Source organism: Rissa tridactyla, chromosome 4 (assembly GCF_028500815.1).
Source record: "Rissa tridactyla isolate bRisTri1 chromosome 4, bRisTri1.patW.cur.20221130, whole genome shotgun sequence".
Taxonomy (NCBI): Eukaryota; Metazoa; Chordata; class Aves; order Charadriiformes; family Laridae; genus Rissa; species Rissa tridactyla.
The window spans coordinates 80177009-80204332 of NC_071469.1; the positions used below are offsets into that span (position 1 = coordinate 80177009).

At 40.4% G+C, this 27324-nt stretch overlaps 2 protein-coding genes across 14 annotated transcripts in view; one reads left to right on the plus strand and one right to left on the minus strand.

Annotated features, from left to right (window-relative positions):
• The first annotated feature begins 3035 nt into the window (after positions 1–3035).
• Positions 3036–27324, plus strand: part of DNAJA2 (DnaJ heat shock protein family (Hsp40) member A2) — a 67529-nt gene continuing 43240 nt past the window's right edge. For 5 of the 11 annotated variants that reach the window (XM_054199704.1, XM_054199711.1, XM_054199707.1 and 2 more), the window contains exons 1-9: positions 3036–3221; positions 6068–6127; positions 7102–7325; positions 9969–10049; positions 10367–10500; positions 12202–12398; positions 14095–14239; positions 14413–14540; positions 15051–27194. In XM_054199704.1, coding sequence (XP_054055679.1) covers positions 3144–3221; positions 6068–6127; positions 7102–7325; positions 9969–10049; positions 10367–10500; positions 12202–12398; positions 14095–14239; positions 14413–14540; positions 15051–15239 — 1236 coding nt within the window. In that variant the 5' untranslated portion in view covers positions 3036–3143 and the 3' untranslated portion in view covers positions 15240–27194. The remainder of the gene's footprint in view (positions 3222–6067; positions 6128–7101; positions 7326–9968; positions 10050–10366; positions 10501–12201; positions 12399–14094; positions 14240–14412; positions 14541–15050; positions 27195–27324) is intronic. The other 6 variants (XM_054199709.1, XM_054199708.1, XM_054199714.1 and 3 more) reach the window with 3 other exon arrangements.
• On the minus strand, positions 18735–27047 carry LOC128908826 (borealin-2-like). 3 transcript variants are annotated; one of them, XM_054199717.1, is made up of 10 exons: positions 26918–27047; positions 26533–26661; positions 25482–25528; positions 25087–25147; positions 24351–24418; positions 23508–23575; positions 22103–22201; positions 20771–20903; positions 20428–20514; positions 18735–18880 (listed from the first exon to the last, which is right to left on the minus strand). In XM_054199717.1, exons 1-10 carry the CDS (start codon positions 27045–27047, stop codon positions 18845–18847), a joined length of 858 nt encoding a protein of 285 aa, XP_054055692.1. In that variant the 3' UTR covers positions 18735–18844. The 3 variants fall into 3 exon arrangements, with proteins under 3 accessions (XP_054055692.1, XP_054055691.1, XP_054055690.1); XM_054199716.1 differs by lacking the exon at positions 18735–18880 and adding an exon at positions 19513–19649 and having other exon boundaries at positions 25482–25522; XM_054199715.1 differs by lacking the exon at positions 18735–18880 and adding an exon at positions 19513–19649.

Sequence of the window (27324 nt, forward strand, 5' to 3'; positions counted from 1 at the left end):
TGATTATTTTTTTTTTTTTAACAGTGTAACTGCAGTCTTCTTCAGGTGTATTTAAACAGAACACTGTTTTTAATTTAAAGTTGATTGTATAGTATTAGATTAAAGCAGGATTCAGCAATGCCTGCTCATATTTTTATGTTAAGACACATAACTTGATAAATAAACTTGAAGAAAGGGTGTTTGTTTTTCTTTTGCAGTAAGATGAAACTGACCTCTTTCCGATTCTCCAGTGATAAACATAATCAATACTTATTTGATTTCTAAGGAAGCATTGTAAAATGTTTCATCTTAAAACAAAATTACATTTGTTTCATATAAAGAATAAAAAAAAAGTCTGAAACAAGAACTGAATTTGAATGATCTCCTTTTAGTCCCTGTGTTAGGCCAAAACACTACCTCAGAGAGCTGAGAATTGTGCAGTCTATTTAAAAAAAAACACAAATAAACCTTCATATAACAACTGCTTTTCATCACATTGTGTGATAATAATAACATTAGAAGCTAAATGAAAAAGCTCTTATATGGAGGAGGAGGAAAATAAAAGACATAGAAAAAGACATACAAAATAAACACAGACAATGTGCAAGTATTAACAAAAAAAAGTGGGAGAGGACACAACATTTCAGCTGTATGCCTAACATTTCTGGCAGTACAACTCCCAAATTGATGGTAAAATCAATACGCAGGAAGAGGAAACTCTACCTTGCTATTCACCTGCATTTTAATTTAATAAAAAGGTAATCATCCAAGCTTGTGAATCTTTAGCTCCACTTGGAAATAAAATTTAAAGTTTCATCCCAGAGGAGTTTTCTTATTATTTATTGCATGGTTTGGTTGTACAAGACAAAACAGGCCTGTTGTAATAACAGGGACGTTTTGGCAAGGGAGAAGAAAGTATACAAACACTGTTTCCAAACTGCCTTCTTAGCTTGGGCTCAAGCTGGTACACCATGTTCACCTACTATTCCTACTATCCGTCAGTCTGCTGGCTCACATTCTGGCTTGAGTTGCAAACAAGCCACTCAACTCACAGGACAGGTAAGTCTGGGCTGAATGATAGTTTTGGTGAACTTCATCCCTCCAGGTATAGATATGAATGGCACCCCACTGGTTTGAGTTAGCTCACCTTCTCAGATCTTTAGATTTATTTATTTTTAATATAAAGACACATATAAATTATATCCTATGGTATTTTAAATACTGCTTATATCAGTCATGCTGATTTTGCTTAACTCCTAAAATTATAAGTCTGACTTGCAGGGCAAAGAAGTGCTCCTCCACATACTCCCAGCTTTTTCTCCTTCCTGACTGCCCACTAAAAAGAAAAACCTGTGTGGGGAAAAAAAATAATCTCTAGAAACATATCAATCTGTAAGTAAACACAGTCCAAAATAGTCAAGCTGGGTATGCATGCCAGACAGTTCTGAATTCAGCCTTTACAAAATGAAAGATGACACCAAGTAGTGCAAAACACAAGTAAACCAAATTGTGAAGCTTTATTGGCTTTAGCCACATATGTTAAACCATACAATTACCAAAGACTGTATACACAGCCTCTAAAAATACCAGGGAAACATCCCTCTCCTTATAAGATTGGTGTTTTTTTTTTTTTTCCTCTTTCTGCACATCTCTGAACCAGACTAATAATTACAGTCCACAGGACTGTCTTTCCAATAGCTGTTCTCTGCCCCACCACTGTTCTTCTCCCTCCAAACCTAGTCTCCGTTTTCCTTTGAAGCTCTTGACTGCTGCCACACCTGCAATACCAGAGGCGGATATTACCATCATCTCCTGAATCAGATTATGCCAGACTGAATAAACACAACAATGGAATTTAAGGCCCAATAAACACCAGACTAAGACGGAGCAGAGAAGCCACCAGCAGACTGTGTTTCCCCAACACAGCCATTGCAGTCACAAGTTGCATCAAAAGAAATAAAGATGAAGAGTTCTCCTACAGACAGCAAGAGAAGAAGCCTTACAGCACTCAGGCAAGGTACCTATTCAAATTTCTACATCACAAATCCAAGAATCACTTCAAAGGGCCTTTTCTGCTTTCTCTCACATACCAGGTCGCTAATCAGTTCCTAGCAGACTCTCCTCAGGGCTCAGCCTTGCTCACTTCTTCCTCAGGGAACACCCTCACTAAGGCATACCCTGGACTTACCCACAGAGAAGCCAGGAAGCTATTTTTTGTTTTTCTGCCCTTACAAAGATCCCATCCCCCCCTCCTCAGCCATACACCTGCCACAGCTTTTAGAGCCTTTCATCAGCCCCTGGCTAACGAGGGGCTAATGACCAAGACACCACACCTGAGGAAAGGCTCACTGGCTGCTCTCCTGCCCAAGCTTTGAGAGAAAACCCTCTAATTAAACCCAACTGGGCTTTTTATTTTCCCACCTGTCTAGCTAGGGCCTCAGGGCCTCTATGCCGCTCAAGTACTCTTTGCTCCTATGAGTCACTTTAGGCCTAGCATAGCAACTAGTCCTTTTTTTAAGATCCAAGAAACGAAGCAAAATACAAAAACAGAGCAGATGGGTACCAAGGCTATTCGTAACTACTGTAGCTTTAGCACTACATTCCTGAAGAAAAATACATTGGTTCCTGAGGTTAGGGCAGCAGGTTGGTGCACGGGTGCCCCTTGCCCCATAAACTTCAGTTACATACTTCAGAGATCAGGAGAAATGGTGCCAGCCGGAAGGCTCCAGGGAAGTGTACACACAAGGCCCAGGCCCCGAAATGACATGGGGGAAAGCTGAAGATACGGCTGTCATGTGCAGTGCTCCTCAGCCGCAACGCCGGTTCACACATCGCCCCTACTCGGGGCAGACAGTCCCTGCCTCAGCCCCGCCGCCATCGCCATCCCCTTCCCTCAGCCCCTTCCCGCCTCCGCGCGCGGCGGTTACGGCGCGAGCGCCCCCTGCCGCGCCGCGCGGGAACTGGGTCAGGCGCCCGAAGTGGGCCGAGGGGGCGGGGCCGCGCCCGCCGAAGGGCGAAGGGGGCGGGCCAGCTCCTCCCGCGTCGCGGCGTGGTGACGCGGGGGCGTCTTGCGTGTGACGTCGCGGCGGCTTTCGTCCTGCTCCCGGTCTCGCCCTCGCCGCCCCTCGGCCTGTTCCGGCCTGCGCCCGCCGCCCGCTGCCGCCATGGCGAACGTGGCCGACACGAAGCTCTACGACATCCTGGGGGTGCCGCCCGGGGCCTCCGACAACGAGCTCAAGAAGGTGCGGGGCAGGGGCGGCGGCCGGCGCCCGGGGAGACTGGGCGGCAGCGCGGTGGGGTGTGTGGGGGGGCGCCGGCCTCGGCCTTGCGGAGCGGCTGAGGCGGGGGGCGGTCGGTTTCAGGGCCGGCAGGGGGAGCGGAGCCGAGGGTAAGGCCGCGGGGAGCGTGGTCTGAAGGCGGCGGCCCGCGCGACTGAGGCCTGCGGGGGGGGAGGGCGCGGCGCCGGGCGCCCGGTGCCGCCTCAGCCCGCCGGGGTAGGCCGCGCCGCGGGGCCGCTGGGGCCTGGCTTGCGGGCGGGCGCGGAGGGAGCGGGGTAGGCCGCGGGTAGGGCCCAGGGGGGCGGCGGGTGGAGGGAACGGTAGCGGGGCCCGGCCGTGCTCCCCGTGTGCCCGGCCCGGCGGCGCAGGGACTCTGCTCGTCTCGCCCCCGCAGCGTCGCGTCCCTCCCGCGCGGCAGAGCCGTGTGCGCCGCCGATGAAAGGCTTTTTGGGTGAAAAAAATCCTCGTGACGGACCAGTAGATTCTAACTGGTGCCATTGTCCGCCCCACGTGTAGGCCTTAGTAAGGGTTCGTTTTCCTCACATATTTGACCCCTCCCAGGCCGAAAGCGACAAGGTAAGGTAAACAAAGAAACGAGGTGAAAACTTGGAGCCCGGTCATCGGTGTAACAGTTCGCTACATCCATTTCATCCTGTAGCCTGTAAACCACTTTTTTTGTAAAAGGACTTGATGACCACTTACACGTGAGGGAGGATAATTAACTAGACAGTTTACTAGCAGTGACCTGCTTCCGCTGATGGGTGGTGCTGGTATTAACAACTATGCGTTACCCATCATGCATGTGGTAGCCTAATTTGTGCAGGGATAGGCAATTGCAGTGTTGAAATAGTGTTAGAGGTGGAAGGCATGCGGTGAGAAGATAGTGCTGTATACTGAACGCAATCAAGTAGCATTTTTTTTTCCTTACTGAATTCTTTTCAAGGTATCTATGTCCTGCGAGAATGAAAGACAGACAGCAGTTTCCACTCAGATAACATGGGCTGCTCAATATTAGTTGCTATGGATTAGACTTGTCATGGAATGTGAAGTTTCCAACTGCCTGCAACAGCAAGAAATTCATCTATATCTTATTGTCACTGAGAGGTCACGTGGATGCTTTATTCATCTGATATTTTAACCTTTGTAACAGTTTAGGAAAATGAAAACAAATAGGTAGTAGCTTAGTCAAAAGGTGCTGAGAGAAGAGGCTTTAACACTGATTACTTAAATTAACTTTTATTGAAATTATAATATGGTACCAGCGTAGACCTTGATTCTGGATCTGTTTCTGATTAAATAAAGAATGGCAGCTTCCTTTTGGATCATAGGTAATATTAAGAATTGCTCTAAACTGGAATGCTCTTATCAGCAAAGACATGAGGGCTCTCTTTTTAAAGATCACCAGGCAAGCTCATTTTTTTCTGATTAGATAATGCTATGTAGGTTTTCAGTTTAGTGTTCTGTCTGCTTTTTTTCTTGGCTAGACTCCTTAAAATATGTGGAGAAAATCCTTTATTATTACAGAATACGTAGGTTTGTGGAAGATTATGGTTTGTTACTGATGGGTAATTCATCCTGTAAGACCAAGGTTTTTTCTTCTTCCTGTGGTTTAGAATATTTGGCGTGTAATATCAATGTTCCATTTTTGTTTCATTAGTTCTTTATCAAACTTTATTTCTTGATTGCATGCAGAAATATGGAGTATTTAAAGATAATCAGTAAAGAGAAGTACCTCTGCAGATACAAAAAAAGAAATCTTACTTGTCCTAGTACAAAATATAAAGTTGTGGTGTCTGTAAAGCTTTGTGTGTGAAGCTATAAAGTTCTCTTAACATTGTAGTTCTAAAGAGTTAGTTTAGATCCTCAGTTCTACAGAAACAGAGCTTTTGAAAAATCTACTTTAAGAACCAGTATTTCAGTTGTTTGCAGTTGCATTACTGTAGCTTTTTTTAGATGTATAATTAAAAAAATAAAAAGACTGCATACCATGTAATTTATTAATATCTGTCCCCTAATTATTACTGGGAAGTGGTTGAGGTGGAGTGGACGAAGAGTTGAGGTCTTTACTGTCAAAAACTCAAATTGTGGGAAAAGGCTCTGCCTGTCCTATTACTTGCTTATAGTCTAAAGTGTAAGCAAAACAGGTCAAGTACTGCTGTAGAAAAAGTGATGGTCCTGGAAGTCAAAGTACTGGTCAAAAAAAAGCATTCTGAAAAAAATCTTCTGGAGATATGGCTGTACTTATTCCTCATTCTGGTTTAGAACAATGAAGTTAAATAAAAGTAATAATCTGTAAATTTCTGCACATGTAACTCATATACTTAAAGTGAGATGAAATCTTCCATTATTGATAGGTAAGGAAGAATAAAAGGGTTATTGTGAGGATGACCGATAGAGTGAATGAGAAGCTGAGGCAGCCATTTTGTTGTTAATATGTTGCTGTGATTGAGGTGAAAGACAAATGGGTTGAAACTTAAACGCTCATATTGTAGGTTTTGAGTGAGTTCTGTAGAGTAAGTAATTTTAATGAAAGTCCAATGTGATTCTTCCTGTAAGTTAATGAAGATAAGCAGGAAAACTAGTTCTAGCTATTGTGTGCTATAGTTGTGTTTAAATCCAAGTGTAGTTAATTTATGCATATAGCAATGTCAGAATTTTTTCACCATTTCAATGTATGAGTAATTTCAAAACACTCATTTTCTCACTTTGCTTTTTTAGGATTTCCTTTCTTCCTGAAGATACCACTTGAGTTTCTCAGAAGAGAACTGATTAATCAAAATTTAAACTAATTTTGTACCTCTTTCAACTAGGCATACAGAAAACTGGCCAAGGAGTACCATCCTGATAAGAATCCAAATGCAGGGGACAAAGTAAGACTTTTTTTTTTTTTTAATTCCTGAAGTTTGATATTACAGTAGAATCTAAGGGACTAAATACATGTGGTGGAGGCTTGCTGTTACAAGTTGTTCAAAAATAATAACTGTGAGAGGGAACCCGGTCTTGTCTACTTCTTCCCAATCTCAAAATCTATGAGCGTACCTTGTGAATAAATGCAGCAGTTGGCTGAGTCAAATTGGTTGAGAAAGTAATGCTGAGGGAAAAACTGCCTCTCTTCATCTGCCGAAATGATGTCAACTGGCATGTCACCTACATAGGTATTTGAAAAAGGTGGAGTCAGTTTTCCAAATTTTTCCAATGTGGAAAAATATACGTGTGGAGGTTCTTGAAACTGCTGCAGCATAAAACAAATTGCGTATGTGGGAAGGTTGAAGTAGATTTATTATGTTAATAGCAATTAAAAAAATGTCAATTAAGTTGACTCAGCTGATTCCGTTTAACCGAACTGAAGTTCTAATGGTTGCTTGGAGGTGAGCAGAGATGACTATGAAAATATATTCACTTGTTTTGAGGACAAACACATTAATATGCATTTTAATAAGTTGCTCAATTGTTAATGTATTTTAAGTGCCTAAAGATATCTTGAAGTCTTTGCCATTAGTGTGTAGCTGGATTTTTTTTTTTTTTTTTGCCTGTTGGCTACTGCAGTATTGCATACTTGGGGGTTTTCTTCTTTGGTTGGATTTTTTTTGTTTCTTTGTAAGAAAACTGTCTTTTGCTAGGCACAGTAAAGAACAAAGTCAGTGAAGCTTTTCAATAAAATGTCATATTTTATGATAAGACGTAACACAGCTATGCCCAGATCTGACTGTTAAGTCTTGCATATTAGAACAAGCTGTTGTGTAGCTCCTTACTTGGTTGTTCATGCTGGCCAAGAAACAGTAGTAAAATGCTCCCTTGAATTTCTGAATTGTCATGCACTGTTTTGACTCTGTTCCTCTTCTAGTTCAAAGAAATAAGCTTTGCCTATGAAGTATTGTCAAATCCAGAGAAACGTGAGTTATATGATAGATATGGAGAACAGGGTCTTCGAGAAGGTAGCGGTGGAAGCAGTGGAATGGACGATATTTTCTCCCATATCTTTGGTGGTGGATTGTTCAATTTCATGGGTGGTCAGAGTAGAAGTCGTAATGGTAGAAGAAGAGGAGAAGATATGATGCATCCACTCAAGTGAGTATCTTGATACTGTAACTTGTACTTTCAAGTTTTCCTTATCAGTACTTGACTCTGCTAGTTTATATTCTTGATATGCTTCTCAGCTGAGACATTCTGCAGTCTGCATCTACTTTTCAGAGCTATGTGTAGCCCAGAAGGCAGTTATCTTGAGTTACTCTTCATGATTGGTTAATCTTATAAACTACCTAATACTTTGCTTTGCCTGTTTATTAGCCTGTATGTACTTTGTTAGCATTATTTTCCTTGGTTTTGCTCCATAATGACCTGTTTGGAAGTTCTAATCTGAAAAAGCATTCAACAGCTCATTAGCTGGATTCTTGGGGAAGCAGAGGTACTAAGGCTCTGGAAAGACTTAAGTTGACTTGCCTTCATAGCATAATACCAGCTGGAACTAAAGTTGAACTGCATAATTAATGGAAAAGTGTGTGTGGCAGGTTTGTTTCTTGTTTGTTTGGGTTTTTTAAGCCATGCTTGAATATCACATCTAATTGTGTTTTTTAGATCTCTGCTTGCAGCATGACTGGCTTTTTGGCTGCTGAGCAGGTCCTTTCTAAGTTCTTAAGCTGCATCTTTCCTGTGGCTGGCTAAACCATGCTTAGTAAAGTCTACATGCTTTCTTAGTTTGGTAGCCAGTACTGCATGCTGTGTTATTAATTAGCTTTGGTTTTGTTGTTATTTGTAAACACTGATGCCAGGCAACGTTTTCTCAATACCCTGAGTTGAAATTTCAATCCACTAACAAACCCTTTTAGGAGAAATACTAAATGTGTTCATAAACCTTTATCAATATATGAAGGTTATTGGAGTTTGACTGTATATTCAAGAGCTTCTAAAAAAAAAAAGATTGGAACATGAACATGTCTAAAGAATTAAGTCGCCTTGGGGACATGCTAACCCCTCCCCTCTAAACTGTTATTGGGAGTTGTCAACATGGATTCACCAAGGGGAAATCATGCTTGACCGATCTAATAGCCTTCCATGATGGCACGACTGGCTGGTTAGATGAAGGGAGAGCAGTGGATGTTGTTTATGTCGACTTTAGCAAGGCTTTTGATACTGTCTCCCACAACATCCTCATAGGGAAGCTTAGGAAGTGTGGGTTACATGAGTGGACAGTGGGGTGGATTGAGAACAGGCTGAATGGCAGGGCTCAGAGAGTTATGATCAGTGGCGCGGAGTCTAGTTGGAGGCCTGTATCTAGTGGTGTTCCCCAGGGGTACTAGGTCCAGTCTTATTCAGAATGTTTGTCAGTGACCTGGGTGAGAGGGCATAGTGTACCCTCAGCAAAGCAAAGAGTGTACCTCCCAAAACTGTGAGGAGTGGCTGATACACCAGAAGGCTGTGCTGCTATTCAGTGAGACCTGGACAGGCTAGAGAGTTGGGCAGAGAGGAACCTAATGAAGTTCAACAAAGGCAAGTGTAGGGTCCTGCACCTGGGGAGGAATAACCCCATGTACCAGTACAGGTTAGGGGTTGACCTGCTGGAAAGCAGCTCTGTGGAGAAGGACCTGGGAGTCCTGGTGGACAGGAAGTTGACCATGAACCAGCAATGTGCCCTTGTGGCCAAGAAGGCCAATGGTATCCTGGGGTACATCAAAAAGAGTGTGTCCAGACGGTCAAGGGAGGTCATCCTCCCCCTCTACTTTGCCCTGGTGAGACCACATCTGGAGTACTGTGTCCAGTTCTGGGCTCCCCAGTTCAAGAAAGTCAAGGAATTACTGGAGAGAGTCCAGCGGAGGGCTGTGAAGATGATCAGCAGACTGGAGCATCTCTTATGATGAAAGGCTGAGAGACCAAGGTCTCTTAGCTTGGAGAAGAGAAGACTGAGTGGGGATCTCATCAGTGCTTATAAATATCTAAAGGGCAGGTGTCAAAAGGATGGAGCTAGACTCTTTTCAGTGGTGCCCAGCGACAGGACAAGGGGCAACAGGGACAAACTGGAATACAGGAGATTCCATCTCAACATAAAGGAAAAACTGCTTTGCTTTGAGTGTGCCAGAGCGCTGGAACAGGCTGCCCAGAGAGGTTGTGGAGTCTCCTTCTCTGGAGATACTCAAAACCTGCCTGGAGGTGATCCTGTCCAACCTGCTTTAGGTGAACCTACTTTGGCGGGGGCAGGTCGGAGTAGAAGATCTCCAGAGGTCCCTTACAACCCCTCCCATTTTGTGATTCTGTGATCTCTTGTGGAAAGCCCAATAGAGTTATAAGTATTCTGTATGTAATCTTGTATATGCGTGCTATAAATATTGTCAGGATTGTCTAGAGAGGTTTGTTTCTCATGTGCCTGGTAGAACCAAAAAAAATTAATCGTCTATGACTATGTAATAAACCCTAAAATGCCAGAACAGCTTGTTCCTTGTTGAGAAACACAAGCAATCCTAGCTGGTTTCTTTTGATTAAATTACAGCTTTTCTCTGAAACTATGTTCAGGATTACATGTTTATATTCTTATGTGTGGAAGAGTTTTTAATGACTCCTTGTGAAAGCTAAAATGGTGCTTTAAAATCTTAGTTTAATGGAGATTTAGTCTTTTTTTGAAGATCTGTTTTTCTTTAATTTATCCTAGGCAAGTATTTTAATTACATGGGGAAAGTAAGTTGTTAAATGATAACCCAGGAGAAATGCTTTATTTTGTAGAGTCTCTTTAGAAGATCTGTATAATGGAAAGACAACTAAACTACAACTTAGCAAGAATGTCCTTTGTAGTGCATGTAATGGGTAAGTTGCTTATATTTTTGAGTTCTCTACTTGCTTTGTTGGCGTATAGTGTAATGAAGCATCTCCTATGTCAGATCTGTATCAGTATTTGACTTTCTGGAGCCTGCTTTCAGACTAGAAAATTGTTGAACTTGAATGATACTGTTGATGGAACTGGAACTATTCAAAGGCTTTGTTTGGGGGGAAGCGGGGAGGAAAGAACCTAATTATAATTGGCAGTGTAATTAGGCATGTTAACCTACTGATGTAGGGGTTTTTTTTTTGTCATATGTTTCTGAAAAACTTGCCATTCATGCAACCGGTGCTTTCTATTCTAGGCAGGGAGGGAAGGCTGGAGCCGTTCAGAAATGTAATGCTTGCCGGGGTAGAGGTGTACGTATCATGATCAGACAGCTGGCTCCTGGCATGGTTCAGCAGATGCAGTCTGTATGCTCTGACTGCAACGGAGAAGGTAGGTCAAGCTATTCTGTGTTACTAAACGCATTTAGTTGGATTCCACCTCCTGGTTAAATCTCAGGAGGAACTTATCCAGGACAGTTTTGCTCCCATCCAGTCGGTTGGGTCTCAATCTGATGTCAACGTGAAGAAGTCACTTTACTCAGAACAGCAGCAAGATTTACAGGGTTTAATGTGCTGAAAAGCAGCCTGGAAGCTTGAACAGTAGGGATTGATTAGTTTTTTTTAAAACACTTAGATGTGAATATTACTTATTGGTATTACTCTTGTGTTAAAGTAAAAAACAATATTTTGTTGTTTCAGGAGCTTTTTGTCTCTTTTGCAGTCTCCTAATGTCCAAGGATAGGTTTATGTTAAAAATGGAAACCTAAAGTTGGGTTTTAACTTCTGCAAATCAAGAAGATGCTTTTTGCTGAATTGTGTGTGTTTGGGGGGAACAAGTTCAGCACGTGGTCTGCACTTCATGCAGTTCCTTTTTAGATCTGCCATTTGCAGAGTACTAATGTTATCTTGTGGATGACTTGTTCTTCACAATACTCAGAAATTACAGAGAGTTGTATTTTGTGACTAGTCAAAACATTTCATAAATGATGTTGTCTGTGAACATCTTGTTTTCACAGTTTACATACCTAACCTACATATTTAGCAGTTTCAACTGCATCATTATGTTACGCTTTGTTTCACAAAAAGGTGGTTTAAGCTGGCAAGTTTAATGTGTTAAGCCAAGTGCATCTGCTTGTGGCACTTAAAGCGGTGTTGGAAATGAGTATTGAAATTGTACAGTGGATGTGGCCTAATAGTTTGGTGCCTCTATACAAAGACAATAGCTTACTTGAAAAATAAAGATGATGTAGAACAGAGAATTTAAGCTGTTTTGGCTAGTCGTCCTTCAGTTTGCTGGGAGAAGTAATTGCCTTGCTAGAGGCAACAGACAATGTGAAAAACTATTCATTTTCAGTGTGTAAAGTGAAATCCCTTATGCGTCAGAAAATGTTAGATCCTTTCTGTGGGAAAACCTATATATTACTCTTGCATGAAATTCTGATTTCACCAGCTATCTTCCCCTCATTTGTATGCAAGACTCTGTAGTTCTACTGGCGGCATTTACATAGTACTTGGTTGTGGTGGTATACTGCAAAATGTGGCTGTCAGTGACCAGAACTCAGTAATCCTTTTTTCACTCCTGTTAACAGAAGTGGAACTAAGCTTCCTAAATTCATTGAAATAGTTTGAAATTTGTATTCTGACTTTTAAGGGAGGGGAGACACTTCAGTTTGGTTTTAGCTTCATCCTTTCTCTTATAGCTGTCATCCTCCAGTGTAACAAGGAATTGAGAAGTAGGCTTTCTTTTTTTAAGAGTAGTAAGTTGAGTGGTAAGGATACTGGAGTCAAATTAAGATTTAAGGAACACTAGAAGCTACGGATAAAGTCTTGTTTTGCTTTCTGTAAAGCACCCTCGCCTTTCAAAATCCTTGATAAGACAGCTTGGAAAGTTACGTGTATCTTTTTTTTTTCTCTCCTCCTCTTTCAGCTATGGTAAATGGAGCTTGGCTTTCTTCTTGTGAGGAATTTATAAGGCAACATCTAAATCAATAGTTGTGTTGCATGTATTCTTCAGCCTACTTTAAAATAGTTTCCCTTCAGAATCAGGTGGAATTAGAGGAAATCTGTGAACTCAAAATTTGTCTTTCTTTAGGTGAAGTAATTAATGAAAAAGACCGCTGTAAAAAATGTGAAGGGAAGAAGGTGATCAAGGAGGTAAAAATACTTGAAGTCCATGTAGACAAAGGCATGAAACATGGGCAAAGAATTACATTCAGTGGAGAAGCAGATCAGGCTCCAGGTGTGGAACCAGGTGATATTGTCCTCTTACTCCAAGAAAAGGAGAATGAGGTAATGCTTTTGAGTTTATATTTTAAATGCCTTTTACCTTAGTCTTTAATATTTAAGTGATAGAGATGGCCGTTCATTTTAAAGTAATTCACATAGTTGCAGCTCTGGGAGAGATGGTGAATAGCTTTTAATAGATTTATAGCGAGTAACATGTCTTTCATGGTAAGCCAGAAAAAACTTTGCAAGTCTGTAGCCAGAGGACATGTGGATTCTGGTGCTTCCTAGTACTAATAAAAGGTAGCTTTCTTAGGTAAGCTCAGGCTGACTTTGGTACGCAGTGAAGAGCCATTCAGGATGTTAACTTCGATCTGCTTTGCTTGTGACACTAATAAAATGCTAGGTGCTGCTTTTTTTCAATGTCTTGTGACATGGCACGGAACTCCTATTAAAGTCCCCAGATGGTGCTTTCTATCTATGCTACTGTGGTTGTGGAAATGTAACACAGAATGCTGATGTTACCGATTCATTTAACAGAACAAAAAAGCCTATGATTATTTTATACTAGTTTGCTAGGGCTTATGCTTACTGTGTTCTGGAGTTGCACTTTTGAATTAAATATTGCAATCTGTTTCTTTCTGTGTTAAAATTCCTGTAGGGCAGAGTTGAGGTGATTGCTTTTTTTTTTTTTAATGCTTTTGTTTAGAAAGGCCGGGTATTACTATGATGAAATAAGAAATAGTTTGTGTGTTATACTCTGGAAAAAATGTTGAATGGAGTAGTGGTGGTGGGAAGTTCTGTTGTGACACAAAGAATAGCATTGGGTACAAATTTAAATTTCAGTCACATATTTAGAATATAATGTTGGTTATCTGAAAATTGGGTACATTAGGTAAGCTTTTCAAAGCTCTGTCAAGGACTGCTAATTTGTCAATCAGTTTTGCATAGCTCTTTGCACATTCTTCTTTAGTCTGTGATACTGGTTGAAATGTCGCATCACAGTTGATTTTTTTTTTTTTGACTACAATAAGGGAGAAACAGTCTGTAAGCTTACAGAACAGATGTGCATGATGGAATCAAATTACAGATGTTGGATGCCACTTCTCTCTTAGTCTTCTAGTGAACTACATTTAGTTTTATCGTATTAATAATTCTGAAAAATACTGTACCTTGTGTCCTAGTAAGCAAAACTAGACTGACTTTTGGTGAAGCTTTTAGTGTTCTTAAAAATTGCCTTGAGGTGGGAGTCATGGTTCTGCCAGTGGATAAAGCTTACACGTAATCTGATTTAAGAATCCTGAGTGATATGGCTTAAAGATCAATTATGACAGCTGTGGACTAATTGCTCAAAGCCCTGCTGTAAATAAAGTTAGCCAAAGCAGATATGTGATGACTAGTTAAATGTTGAGAAATAAAGATGGGGTTTTTGTACTCCAGTGCAGGGGAAGTAGTGTCAAACTGTCCTAAGTTTTGTGTATTGGTTGCATGTGTAGAAGATCTTGGGGGTAAAAGCGTTCTGGTTTAATTTGAACTGTACATCATAGTATATAGTATGGCCTGCCTTATCTTAGATGACACTTCCATCAGGCACAAACTTTCCAAGCATGTTAAGCTATTTGAATTAATAGAATCAAGTTAACTTTGTACAAAGGCTGTTGCTCTGACATTGAATTTTAAGAATAGATAATGAATTCTAAATAATGAGTCTTGTGGAGATGTGATTGTAGGTCTAGAAAAGGCATCTCCTGTTTTTGTTTAGGTGTTCCAGCGGGATGGGAATGACTTGCATATGACGCACAAGATTGGACTTGTTGAAGCACTGTGTGGATTTCAGTTCACATTTAAGCACCTTGATGGACGTCAAATTGTGGTTAAATATCCTCCTGGAAAAGTAATTGAACCAGGTAAGCTTGAACTGGTAAGGACTTCTTTGACTGTGCTTTTGTGATTCTTGAACGCTTAGTCCCATTATTGTTGTCCTGTTACCTGAACCTGGGCTAGAGAAATGAAGAGAATTGTACAGAGAAAGATTTGTTCTGAAGTAGCACTCTCCAGCTCACCTCTCTTTGAATTACAGGTTGTGTTCGCGTAGTCAGAGGTGAAGGAATGCCACAGTACCGCAATCCTTTTGAGAAGGGGGATCTTTACATTAAGTTTGATGTTCAGTTTCCTGAAAATAACTGGATTAGCCCAGAAAAGCTTTCAGTAAGTAGTTTTTCCAAGCATAAATGTGGTGGTCTTATTTGACAGTGTATGCAAAGCGTGTGTGTTGACCTCACGTGCTTGCTTTCAGTGCTTAAATGTAGATGCAAGTACAGTTGTTCTTTTAATGTTGTTTATGAGCAACATGTAACTTGAAAATACCCACTGGAATATGAATTTATGGAAACTGTATTTAAGAGCTGTGCAGATGTTGGGCAGATGAGGAAGAAGAATCTTCCTGCTGCTGTGTGATAAGTTTTCAGAGTGCAACTGTATTTACTGATTGCACCTTTGGTTGATGATATGTAGAGCTGTTGGTTCTCTTTAAGTGGTGTCTTCCCGTTGATACAAATACTTTGGATACTTTTAAATGAGTATGCACTTCAGAGTTTACATCAGCTTAAGACTTCTAAACCAAACCTGCTCTGAGGGAGCCTTAAAGTTGTAGGAAACTGCTTGCTTTATTTAGCAGTTGTAGATGCAGTACTGAATACACTTCTCTCTTTGGGGCAGGAACTTGAAGATCTTCTGCCAGCTAGACCAGAATTTCCCAATGTAATTGGTGATGCAGAAGAGGTAGATCTTCAGGAATTTGATACCACTCGTGGTTCAGGTGGTGGCCAGAGACGTGAAGCTTATAATGATAGTTCTGATGAAGAAAGCAGCCATCATGGACCTGGGGTACAGTGTGCCCATCAGTAAACCTTTGTCTAAAAAGTTGCACAAGGATTTTCTTTCAAATTTTGCCTGACTTGTTTTCAACAATCCAGCTGGATTGTATACATAATCCAGACGAACCAATGGACATCTATTGCTGTATGTGTAACTTTTAAATTGGTCTATAGTATCTACAGAGTGTAATTTAAACTAACCACAAGCTTACATCTTCATTTTGACTGTGTAGCAGAATAAAGCACTTGAAAGGAAGACGAGACTCTTTTTCACATGGGTTTTAAGTTTGTCCTCGTATCTGTGCTTGATTTTTACCAGTTTTGTGTAGATTTTAAGTTTCATATTTTAAATTCAAATTCTACATTGTAAAGTTTGTGTACAATTTGTCCTGAGGCTTGGTATTTGGCTGCACCTGCATAAGCTGCTACAAGTAGAATAAAGAATTTCATAGCCTGTATCTATCATCTAGATGCATGGTAAATGGGCTTTGCACATAATGGGTTTAGAGCTGACTGGGAACAATGGAAGACTAAATTAGAAGTGGTTGTAAGTTTTTTCTACCATCTTGTGAACGGTTTCTGAAATTAAATAAAAGCAGTTGGTGTATAATATATTTCTTTTGCCTTGTAACTCTTACTTTTCCAGTGGCTTTAACTATTCTGTGTAGGAAAGAGACTATGTAGATGATAGACACTTTATAAACACAGGGAGGCTGAAGCTGCTTTCAGACTAGGTTGCAGTTAATAACTTTGGTGTGCCATGTATTAAAGTTTTTTTTCTTAAAATGAGATATGACTAAATGGGCACAGGGAAGGCTGCAGCCATGTCCCCTTTGTAGGAAGAAAACACAAGGATATCTGAGTTCAATCAGAAAATAACAAAACCTTTTAAATAAAGATGATTAAATCCCAAAATAATGGTGCCTTTCTCTTAGGCTTGGAGTCCAATCCAAAGCCTGATTCAGCCTGACTTCCTAGCAAAATGTTTCCTTTTTTTTTTTTTTTTAAGTTCTTCATAAAAATGAATATTATGCCTGGCACCTTGTGGTTGCATTAACACAGTTTGTAAAGAACTTAAGATTGGTATTGTACTAGACAAACATTTTTGACCTGGAAACATACTAAATGTAGATGGTTTTACTACTTTTCCAGTAGTTTGCACTTTCTGTTTTAGCTATTAAGACATTAAATTTTCCAGCTTCAGTTCTGTTCCTTTTTATATGCTTGTAATTGGTGAAAATACAGCAACAAAGCAGAAGTGTGACCTTAAATAATTATCAGGTGCAGTTAGTTATCTAAGCATTTTTTGTTACAATGTTAAGGAAGTGTGCATGAGGCTTGGTTGGTATGCTGCTTCTCTATAGCGAGGTTTCTCTCCCTGCTGAAGCCAGGAAGCTGAAAGATGCCTCTACTTTTCTTTACAAATCTGAAGTGTGACTTGTTTAATTATTGCTGAGGTAGTTGTTGATACTTTACCAGTGAGGTTGGATGGACAAACTCCAAGGGTTTCCATGTGCTTGGGTAGGCATTGGCATTTGAGTATTGCTGAACATCCTTGTTATAGACTCTCAAACTGAAGTAAGAATAAATACTGTTTGACCTGTATTTCAGTATTGACTTCTTATGCTGTGGCATTCTCATCTAGTGAATCTTTATTTTCATTTATTAAAAGTTCAAGTTGCTTTTCATGAAGCTGTGGTTACATACCGATCCTTTCTCTGACTAATTTTCAACGAAGTCAGTTGTCCCACCCTGAAATGCTTAAATAATTAAAATGCCTGTCTTCTGCTTTTAAGTAGTAGCTTTAGGACTTAAATCCTTGGAAAACAGATGATGTACTCTAAACTTTTTATCTTCTTACTTTCAAATTGCTTTTTTTGTGGGGGTGGGGTGGTAAAAGTTACCATGAATCCGTTCTTCTATCCCCCCTCAAAAAAGCAATGCTAGCATGCTGAAGTGGAGGGGAAGTTGATCAGTGGCTGTAGTGCGAGTTAGTCTAGTTCTGTTTCAGTCCTGAGATTGTGTTAATTTAGGTTCCTGACAGTAGCACCTTTCAGTGAGTGGTGACTTCTTCAGAGTTGCCCTTGTTATATGTATCTCCTGCTTTACAAAGTTGTAGCATAGAAAACCTTTGCATAAATTCACAGTCTACACTGCCTTGGTTTCAATATTTAAGTTGCAAGTAATACACTACTACAGTTACTAGTGCTTTAGTAGTTTACTGATGGAGTTCAATGTTTAACATAATCTTAATGCTTTAACAGGGCTAATGTGACTTTCCTATGAATAATCAAATAAACATTACAGTGTTCTCAGTAATAAAGAGCTGCAAGTTAAGTACTGATGTTAGAGATGGCATTACAAACAACAGAATATTCTGTATGTTGGGGGAGGAAGAAAAGATGACCACATACCAGAACTGTATCAGAACCATTTTTTTAGTTGACACTTTTCCTATATCTTTAATATTGGCCTCAAAGCTGAAAGGAAAAAAAACCCTCAGGAAGTCTTGTCTAGCTTATTTTGTGACATATCTATTTCTGCACATAGAGGGACTAAAATTAACCTAAAGTTGACTCCCAGGGAAAGTCTTATCTGTCCCTTTGAGTGTGTTTAATTTACCACAGTGTTCGCAGTGAATATTTAGTCACAAGGTACTGAGAGTGATGTGGTTCTTGCTCACAGAGAAGATGAGCCTATGTTCTCAAAAGAAGTTAATCACTGGAAGAAAGATTACCGCTGTTTGAAAAAAAATGAATCTGTTAATATGCAGCTATTTCTCAGCCCTCTAAATGGGAAGTAAGAGGAAAACTGTAGTGTAGTTATTAACCCATAACCTTCTGCACTAGCCTTAGGCTCATGCAAGGATGAAGTTAAAACAATCACTGTAAAAGAGGTGTGGGGCATTTAATCGTATGCCTCTCTTGGCACACTTAAAAAGAACATTGTAGCTATAAAGGGACTTCTGGAGGCTTGCTAGCTTGGTGACAATTCATAAGAATGACTTCAGTTGACTGAAGAGTCCTTGTGCTTCATTACAGTGTATATCCTGTGAATTTGCATCAGGGCCCAGAAACACTTTCCCAGCTCTTAGGAGCAGCCTTTTAGTCACAGAAAAAAGCTAATCTCTAAATTGCAACTCAGAAAATACTTTAACAAGAGTAGACTGGATTAAACAGTAGCAACTATTTTTGTAATATGGCTACCACCATACCCAAACCCCAAGTGAGATGCACAAGAAAGGTGTGTTGGCCTGTCTTGCAAAGCATGCCTAACACTATACCTTTTCCAAAAATTCAAAAAACTGCAGGTTTCAATACTGCATTTCAATTTTGCTTACCTTAGTAAGCAGTTAAATCATTTATGTTGAAATGTCAATTTTTCTGCAATAATCAAAAGCTTATACCATGTTGATGTGATACTCTTAGCAATTTAATGGAGGTTAAACTACTGAGTTACAGAACTAACTATTCATGAACGTTCTGTAAGTTTCATGTATAATCTGAATGAGACAATTATTCCTGTATTTTTTGGTTACCAAATCAGAGTGTAGTTTTAATCCACTTTTGATAGTGTTTTAGCTTCATGTTGTTTATCAGTTTTGTCTGCCATGCCTTGGAAGGCTTTCTTTTTTCCTTATTTGAAACTTGACTGCTGGATTGGCATCTTCACCTGGAAAGATGTTAAAAGCCTTTCATACAAGAGTACATAAGTACTAGAAAAATAGGGTTGACACCATAAGTTACAGTAAGTCTGGGTTACTACACATTACCTTGCACATAACTGTCATGTCACAGCACAAGACAAGAAGTAAGTTTTATTCCAGTGTCAGATTCATATATGCCACTACAGAACTACAGCTACATGCCTTAAAATGCTATTTGAGAAATTAAAAATTTGTACTTCAGCTTAATTTTAAGAGTTAGATGCAAGGAGACTGACACTGGGAAGACAAAACATAAGTTGAAAACTAACACTACATTCTGCTTGTGGCATGCATGGAAGGATGCCATTAAAAAGCTCTACACTTATAAATATTACATACAAGAAAACCCCACTGCACACACCTTAAAGAGTCCTATTTACAATATCAGAGTTAAAAGCTTACTTCCTACATACAGTCTCGTACTGTTCATTTCACTGCATACTAAGGTGAGATGTTAACTAAGCCCTTTTTATAAAAAGAGTTGGAAAAGTAGAATTATGTCCTTCTGTTTTTGTATCCTTCACAGGGATAACAAGAATTTAATAATACACATGACAGTGTAAGCTTTTATATAAAAAACATTTACTAGACAGTATACAGCTTTATTAAGACATTATAGGCATTCTGTAAAGACTTCAGAGGCAGCAAGAGCTGTCATGAAAATTCTTTAGTCAGAAGACAGTTCCATTAACTCAGTTTAGCTGATGCCTTTCCACATAGTACAGTCAGCTCGCTCTAAGGAGGGGGGAAAAATTCATGTTAGTTCAAGCTATCCAACAGAACTTGGAAGAAGAAAGAGTCACAGTTGCTAAAGCAAGCTGTGAGCAAGCACTCCCCCATTCCCTACCAACGGAGGCAGGTCCATGTTACCACATACAAAACAGTTTTCAGACCTTTAGTTTAACTCATATAGCTGCGTTCAAGTCTAAATACCTGCAAGACTGTAAACTCACTAATGTTTCTATTTCTAGTGCTGCACATCACTTCATCCAAAAGCCCAGGCACTCTCAGAGAAGTCAGCCACTATGTGCTACAAAGTTTTGTTCAACGTCATTCTACTTAAAAACAATTTACTTCCCTGAACCAAAGGTAAGGCAGTTACTATTCAACTGCAGCAGAGAATAACAGGAGTATAGTTCCTACTCGGCAAGGGAGAGAGAATAATAGGGAGATTATAACAAGAATTGAAACTTAGCTGTAAGCTTTGTAAGCCTCTGTGAATGAGGCAGAGAATGGCAGTTTGCTCACATGGCAGGAGAGACACCAGAGCAATCTAGAAGGAAGAGTTTATGCTTCTGTTGTCCCACTGCCAAACTGCACATGCTTATTGAAGAGCAGTTACTTTTACACATTATCTGTGTGCAGCAGTTCTCCCCCCCCACCACCCTATTCCTACAGCCAATTTAGGCTTAACCTCAGAAGAGTTAAAGCACTTAGAATTTGCATTCACAACAGTCTCTCACATGAAAACCTGAGATAAGGTGTCTGAAGTAAGCCTAGTGTTTAAGCTTACCACCAAGTTATGAATATGCTGTACTGTATCTTGATTTAGTAGTTGCACATCAATGTTATGGAGGTTTCCACCAGCCGTACAAAGTGTCTAAATATGAAAAGAAACCATTTTAAGATAAAAAAAATCCCACTATTCTGAAAGTTCTCACTTGCATGGCCAGGGTTTTTTTTTTGTTTATTTTGTGGGGTTTTTTTCCACTGCAAAACTTCAGTAACCATTTTTCCTTTTGTTTAGCAGCGACTCATTTAGGAATAGCAAGAGCTATCACTATCACACTAGTCACAGTTTGTCAACTACTCTAAGATTAATTTTTTTAAAAAAAAACCAAGCAAAAGTTTGATACCTGTCCATCAGCCAGGGGAATGTTCACAAACGGAACAGTTTTATCCTGGGGTACTGATTTACTTCGTAGTAACATGCCTTGAACTCTTCCACGGGTAGGTAGAGTTCTTGAGACAGGCTGCTGTAGTCCAGCACTAGAACAGAATAAAAATGTTGCTCCGAGGTTAACTTCCTATGCTCTGCAGGAAGTTTTCAGGCATGAAGCAAATGCAAGTAGTAGAAAACATACCTAATAGAAAGGCAGTCATATTTAAGTTTTTCCAGTTCTGCCAGAAGACTACGGGAAATACAACCAGCAGCAGCATTTACTAGCACCACTAGGTGACATTTTATGACCCTGAAACACTGCATTAGCCTTCTAAGCCTGTGTTGCAGGCCAGTGAGCAAGGTGACATTTGGACCACTCGGTAACAAGAACATCCTCTCTCCAATATCAACAGTGAATGCTTATAGTTTTGGAAAGATGAAACTTCATGCCTCAGCACTTAAGATGTGTGCTGTGTCTGTCTGCTAGAGGGAGATACCAAGAAACACCAAAGCTGCTGGCTTTCAGAGGCACAGGGCACGTCTCAGAAAATTCCTAAGCTTCTTTCATGGTACAGTTGTTCTTATTCCACTCCACAAATGTAAGATTTGGGTATCTTCTGCAGGGAAACAAGCCTCTAAAACTTATAGCAGGCCAAGGTAAAATTAAGCCACTTGCTGGTTTCATGACCCAATTAAGTTTTTGCGTTTTTCCACCCCCTCACTTCAGCTGATGATTTCTGCCAAAACCAAACTCTGTAACATATGGCGAAAGATATTAACCAAAAACCTTAACTGTTGAATATGTAAAAAAAATTGTCAATTTATTTGGCTGGGCTTCTTTGGGGGTTTGGTTTTGGGTTGGATTTTTTTTTTGTTTGTTTTGTTTTTTTACAAAAACCACAAAAACAGCAGTATTGGTGACATTTTAAATCAAGCTTGGGCTCTGAAAGTTAGTTTAAGCTCTAAGCTATACCTTTAAACTACAGTGGGTGGGAGTAGAATTTATACTCTAAATCTGTTGTTTGGTTGGGGGTTTTTTTGGTTTGTTTTTTTGGGTTTTTTTTAACTGGCTAAGTTATGACATCAAATCCTGGACCTCAATGACAACCTAAGTTAACACTCACAATCAAAGCAGGAGGTGCAACTGGTTCACATCACCACTACCAAATTTAGTGGCAGATCGTGAATATCTATTAAATCTAGATTAATGATGATTAATTAATATCTATATTGTGATGAATGTAGATATATAGTATCTCGGTATTTAACAAAATTATTTATTAAGAACAAGCCAAAAACCCCTTACCTTTTAGATAGCTTTGGCATGGCTTTGAGGTTTGTGGCACTGCAATCAGAAGCAAGAGACTTAACGGCCTCAGTCACACATACAGAAGAGTGAGCAGACCTAACAAAAAAAAAAAATACAATAAGTGTGGTTGTTGGGAATTTTTTTTTTTTTTTTTATTTCCTCCTCATCTACTGTAGAGTTTTAGCTAGGATGAAGATAGACAGCTGGTGAATTACAGAATGTTGTCCATGACAGATGTAGTACATATACATGTGAAGAAGCCATGCTGAGGTAGACATGATATGATGGGACCTAACACCATAGGGGAATGAAAGGATGATACATGTTAGTAGATAAGAGGGCTGCAATACTCAAGTTGGGTATAATTAAGGGCACATGCACAGTTTTTGATTTGAGTGTGCAAGAATTTATTGGGAAGTTTCTTTTTCAGCAGGAATTAATTTTTCTAGATGACTTCTCAGGATATTTGTCCTGGGTGGTTGACCTGAATCCAGAGAACAACTTTTTCCAGTTTTGGATTTTAACTCAGTTCACAGAAGTATTGATGACAGAAGTTTACCTCACTCTTTCCTCTCGTCTCCCCTTTCACACACGCATTTTGGGAATACTATAAGGGCATGTGTTTTTATCCCAGTGTTCCTGTACTTGAATAAAAGCAACCTTCAAAGACTGAAAAGTTAAACTTCCCCAGGTAAAGCAGCCTTCTATAGTTTGATTTTGTTGAGACAAAAATTCTATAATCCCAATTTAAGATGGCTAAGACTTTTTAAAGTTTCTTTTAGGCACATTAGACACTGATACATCATTTAAATTGCATTCCTCTGAAGACAATTTGAATATATCAAAATAAGTGCCAGTGGGTACAAGTAGGCACACTGGAGCTGTAGGTATAGCAGGAGCTTCTCAAAAAAATGTTCTCGCAGATATCCACCAACTTTTTAATTCATTATATCTTATAGTGAGACTTGAATTTGGTCCACCATGACTGTAAGTAGTTCTAAGGTGTTTTTACAAGTGTGCATTTTCCTGCTAAAGACACCTCCATTTCAGCTATGTATGAGGGCAAAATTATTGCCAAGCAATTCATTAGTCCTAACAGAGCAAGAAAGATGTTTTCCCTTACATACTCTTCTCCATGAAGTGTTGTTTGGAAACCTATACTGATTACATAGATCCAGAACTGTGCACCATTCAGTGAGAGAGAGATACAACGACATCCCTTTATCAGCCAGGGGTGCTTTTTTGTTCAAAGTTCACATCACTACAGTGCATCTGGTTGAGGTTAGGAATACATTTGATAAAGATTTCTTCCATATTGTCCTCCAAACTTTATCTGAAAATAGTTTTAGTCAGCATTCACAAGTTCAGGTGAGTTAAATAAGCTATCAAAGGTCAGTCTTACCTAGAAAGAGGCTTCAGTTTGCTATTTAAACCAGAGGCCAATGAAACCAATGACGTTGTTTTGGAAACCTGAAAGTGTATATGTAAAACTGCAGTTAAAAGAAGTGGCATTTTAAGGCAAAATGATAGATATCACCAGAGAACAATACTGTAAGAATACCCTGTTGATAAAGAACAGTTAAGCCCCATAGAGCTGCCTTTTATATAGTTCTACATATACATAAAATGGCAAATATGCATTCCAAAACAAGAGTTACATAATGCCAAAACATATTTTTTTCATACTGAAATTCTGTACGAACAACCACCTTTCTAATATACACCCTTCCAACTTGTAAGCCCTCTTATAATTAATGCCCATAACTCTGCATATAATCTTTTTGTCTTTATTGTCATCTTACTGCATACTTCAGTGTCTGGCTGAGGCACTGCATTGCACAGACTGGAGGTGGTAAAATTAATACACCTGTGCTATTTTGTTTAGAGATCAAGGTGGACAAGGATGCACAATTCAAATACAGAAAAGAATGTATTAAACATAAAGTTGATTTATTTTTTAAGTTTCAACAGAAAAATGGTCCCTCAAACCATCAAGACTTATTAGCAAGTCAAGAGAGAATGAGTATTTGCAAGTCTGTGTGAATGAGTTATCAGAAGTGCAGGCACCATATTTCATTATGAAATTAACTTACTATACAGTTTAGCCTTGCTTGACTTGAATTTAAAACAGCTGATTTTTCAAACAAACCACAGGCCATTGGCCTGCCCGGCCATGGATCTAGCAGGGTTCTGAGCAGGTCAGAACTGATTAAACCCTTATCTTGTTTGTTCAGAATAGACTTACTTTTTTAGATATTTTCGTTGCAGGAATATGCTTGGCATCTTCATATTCAACAATTGTGGTTACCTTAACTAGAAATATATTAGAAAGACAAGAAAAATAAAAATATCATTAAAAGCACAAAACACCACTTCAGACTGGTTTGTTTGAAGCCTATTTACCCACTGACAGCGATGTATCAGTTCTGCTATCCGATGGTCATTTGCCTGGAACAGAGTTCAAAGGAAACTATGTGTGTTCGTCACAGATGCTGTGACACGCAGGACAGTTAAAAGACACTAGATAACCCTTCAACTCCCAGACAAAACAGAATTACATTTCAGTGGTAGTGTCCTTCTTATTGCATATTTTGGTGTATGAAGAAATGGTATTTTCCTTACAAACCTCAATGGGCAGGAGGGCAAAAGGGGAACCAATGAGAAAACAGGGGTGACTTCCCTAGCGCTTCTGCTATACCATAAAGCACTGAGAAGTTGCTTAAATCTGTCCCTTGTCACCATTTTCAGTGATAAATCCAAAGGGCAGGAACTCTTATCTCATGTTTTAAAGTACTTGAGCAGTAGCATAGTTCATGATCCTCCATGCTGAACGCTGACGGGACCTGTATGTTACACTTCTAGTTACACTTTTCCCTCTTGTATCCTTCAGGCTTAACATTCACTTTACAAATGCTCAGTTCAACCAATAAAAAAAAAAAGAAAGTTTAAGAACCAAGCTATATATTAATGGATTGACTTGCCTTTTTTGCTGTTGGTCCTCACCAGTTTTGGATTTGGTACATCTTCTAGAGAGCAGTCAGTCTAAAAAAAAATGTTTATTCAACAAGGAAAAGTCAACAGATTTTGCCCAGTAAATGTATATCATCCTACAAAAGGCAGTGAACTAAAGCAAGTGAGAGAAGTGGGATTGGCTAAACACCCGTTTATTTTTTTTCAGAAACATCTGGATTTCTGCCTGCAGATGACCCTAAAGCTTTAGGTAATGTTCATAACTGCACCATGGCTGGCTGGCCTTTTCATATCGTCTTCTATTTAAACAGGCAGCCAAACAAAACCATTGGTCTGAAGCATTTACAGCAGGGAGAGAAGAATTCTATTCTGTAAACTATGATAAAATTTGAAGACACACACTTACCACCGCAGCAGCAAGAGCCACTTCCTCTCCTCCTCGCAAATCTGTAACTCAAGAAGGTATGGCTTGTTTATAGGCTATTTCTTGCCTAATTATTATCTGCAGGTCCTTATCTTAAGGGCTATGAACCTGAATATATAATTCATGATTACAGCTGCTTAAATAGTTAGGCTTAGCTAGCAAATATGTTGCATTTAAACAAGATTAAAGTCTTGTAGGATAGTCACTCCTACAAAACAACAGGGAAAAATCTCAGGCCATTTCAGCATGTTTATCTTTGAAAGGATACTAAGCATAGTCACACAGTGTATAACCTGAATTCAGAGAAGGAAAAACCCCATACATTGCACTCCTGAAAGCTAATGCTTTTAGGCAGAAGTTTTCAAGAAAGACTTTGAAATACATACTCAGCAAAGGCTTTACTGTAAACTCAAGTTCTTCAAGAGTTTTAAGTTTGATCTTTGTGCAGCCTCTGCAGTTTCCAGCTGCAAGGTAGATTCTAAAAACATCAGTTCTCACCAGAATATATATCTGATGCTGCCTGTACACCACATCTTAGATTGCTGCAAAAATGTGAGATTAAAAATTGAACTTGTTTGCTTATCACCGGTAAATGAATAGATGAGAAAGGCTCGGTAGTAAAAGACTTCAAATTAACAGAAAGACAAAATAATCTCTGTGGCTAGGATGAACAGATTCACATGGAATGAAGTATTTAAGTTTTCACACACAGAAAATACCAGACTTGTGATTATTCCTTGTCTCTTCAGGCTTTAAATAAGATGACTTAGAGCACACCTAGAAGAAGGCTCCAGACGCTATACGGTGTTACCTACTAATTCTGTACCCTGTGTTACACAGCTCAGCCTACTTGAACAGGGTGCTTGCTGAGCATCTGCGCTCCGATACCACTGCTGCCTAGCTTAAAACATTCAGCAAAGTAAACTTTTTCACAAAAGTCACCAAGTTTCCAAATTTTCTCACAGTGGTCAGGGGTACATCATGCTGTAATGATGTCCACATCCCTGGCAAATACAAGGCCCTGCACACTTACTAAGCAAGTCTTTTCTTTTCATTTTCCTGATGGCAACCGGCATCTTCAGCAGCTCCACCGTAAGCGCCTTCTCGGCTGTTTGCAAAAGCGAATCAAGCTCTTTCTTCATTTCCTGGATGTTTTCCTTGGCTTTAAAACAAAAAACAGGCTTTTGCTGCCACAGCTGTTAGTCCTTCCCAGGTCGCCATCAGCCGCGCTCCCCAGGCTAAGGGCAAACGCGGCTCAGGCTGGCGGCCACAGGGGCCACGCCTGGGACCAGCGGCGGGAGGGGAACGGCGGCCACCGCTCGCCATCGCGGGGCTCCCGCCGGGGCCCCCCCGTCCCAGAGCCTCTCCTCCCCGGGAGCTGCTGGCCTCCCCCCTTGGGTCGCCGCCCCTGGGCCTACCCTGCTGGTCGAAGTCGCTGAGGAAGAGGGCGATGCGCTGATCCTTCTTCTCCTGAGAGAGGGCCCCGCGGTCGGGCTCCACGCCCGAGTCGGTGCTGCGCCGCTTGCCCGCGGGCTTCCTCAGCGGCATGGCTGCTAGCCCACAGGACACAGGCCCGCTCCTCGCCCGGCAAGCTTTTGTAAGAGCGGGGGCTTCTCTCTCCCTCCCTCCTCCTCCGCGCCCGGGCCCGGGCGGACACACCCTGCGGGGCGGCGGGAGCGGGCGGTGCCGCCACCTGTGAGGGGACGGGGCGTCCCGGGAGGGCGCGGTCTGTGGGCGGGGCGGGAGGAGGGTCCCCCGGGGGCTCCCGGCCGCTCCTGTGAGGAGAGAGGGCGGGAAGGAGGTGCGGGGCAGCGGAGAGGTGGGA

Bases quoted from the DNA above. Each gene is read 5' to 3' on its own strand.
- LOC128908826 (XM_054199715.1), bottom strand. From the start codon at position 27,047: ATGCCGCTGAGGAAGCCCGCGGGCAAGCGGCGCAGCACCGACTCGGGC. The intron at 24,419-25,086 runs GCAAGTCAATCC...ATATATTTCTAG, and splicing joins GAGGACCAACAGCAAAAAAG to TTAAGGTAACCACAATTGTT. The intron at 20,515-20,770 runs GTATCAAACTTT...TTTCATATTTAG, and splicing joins TTCCCCTGGCTGATGGACAG to ACACTTTGTACGGCTGGTGG.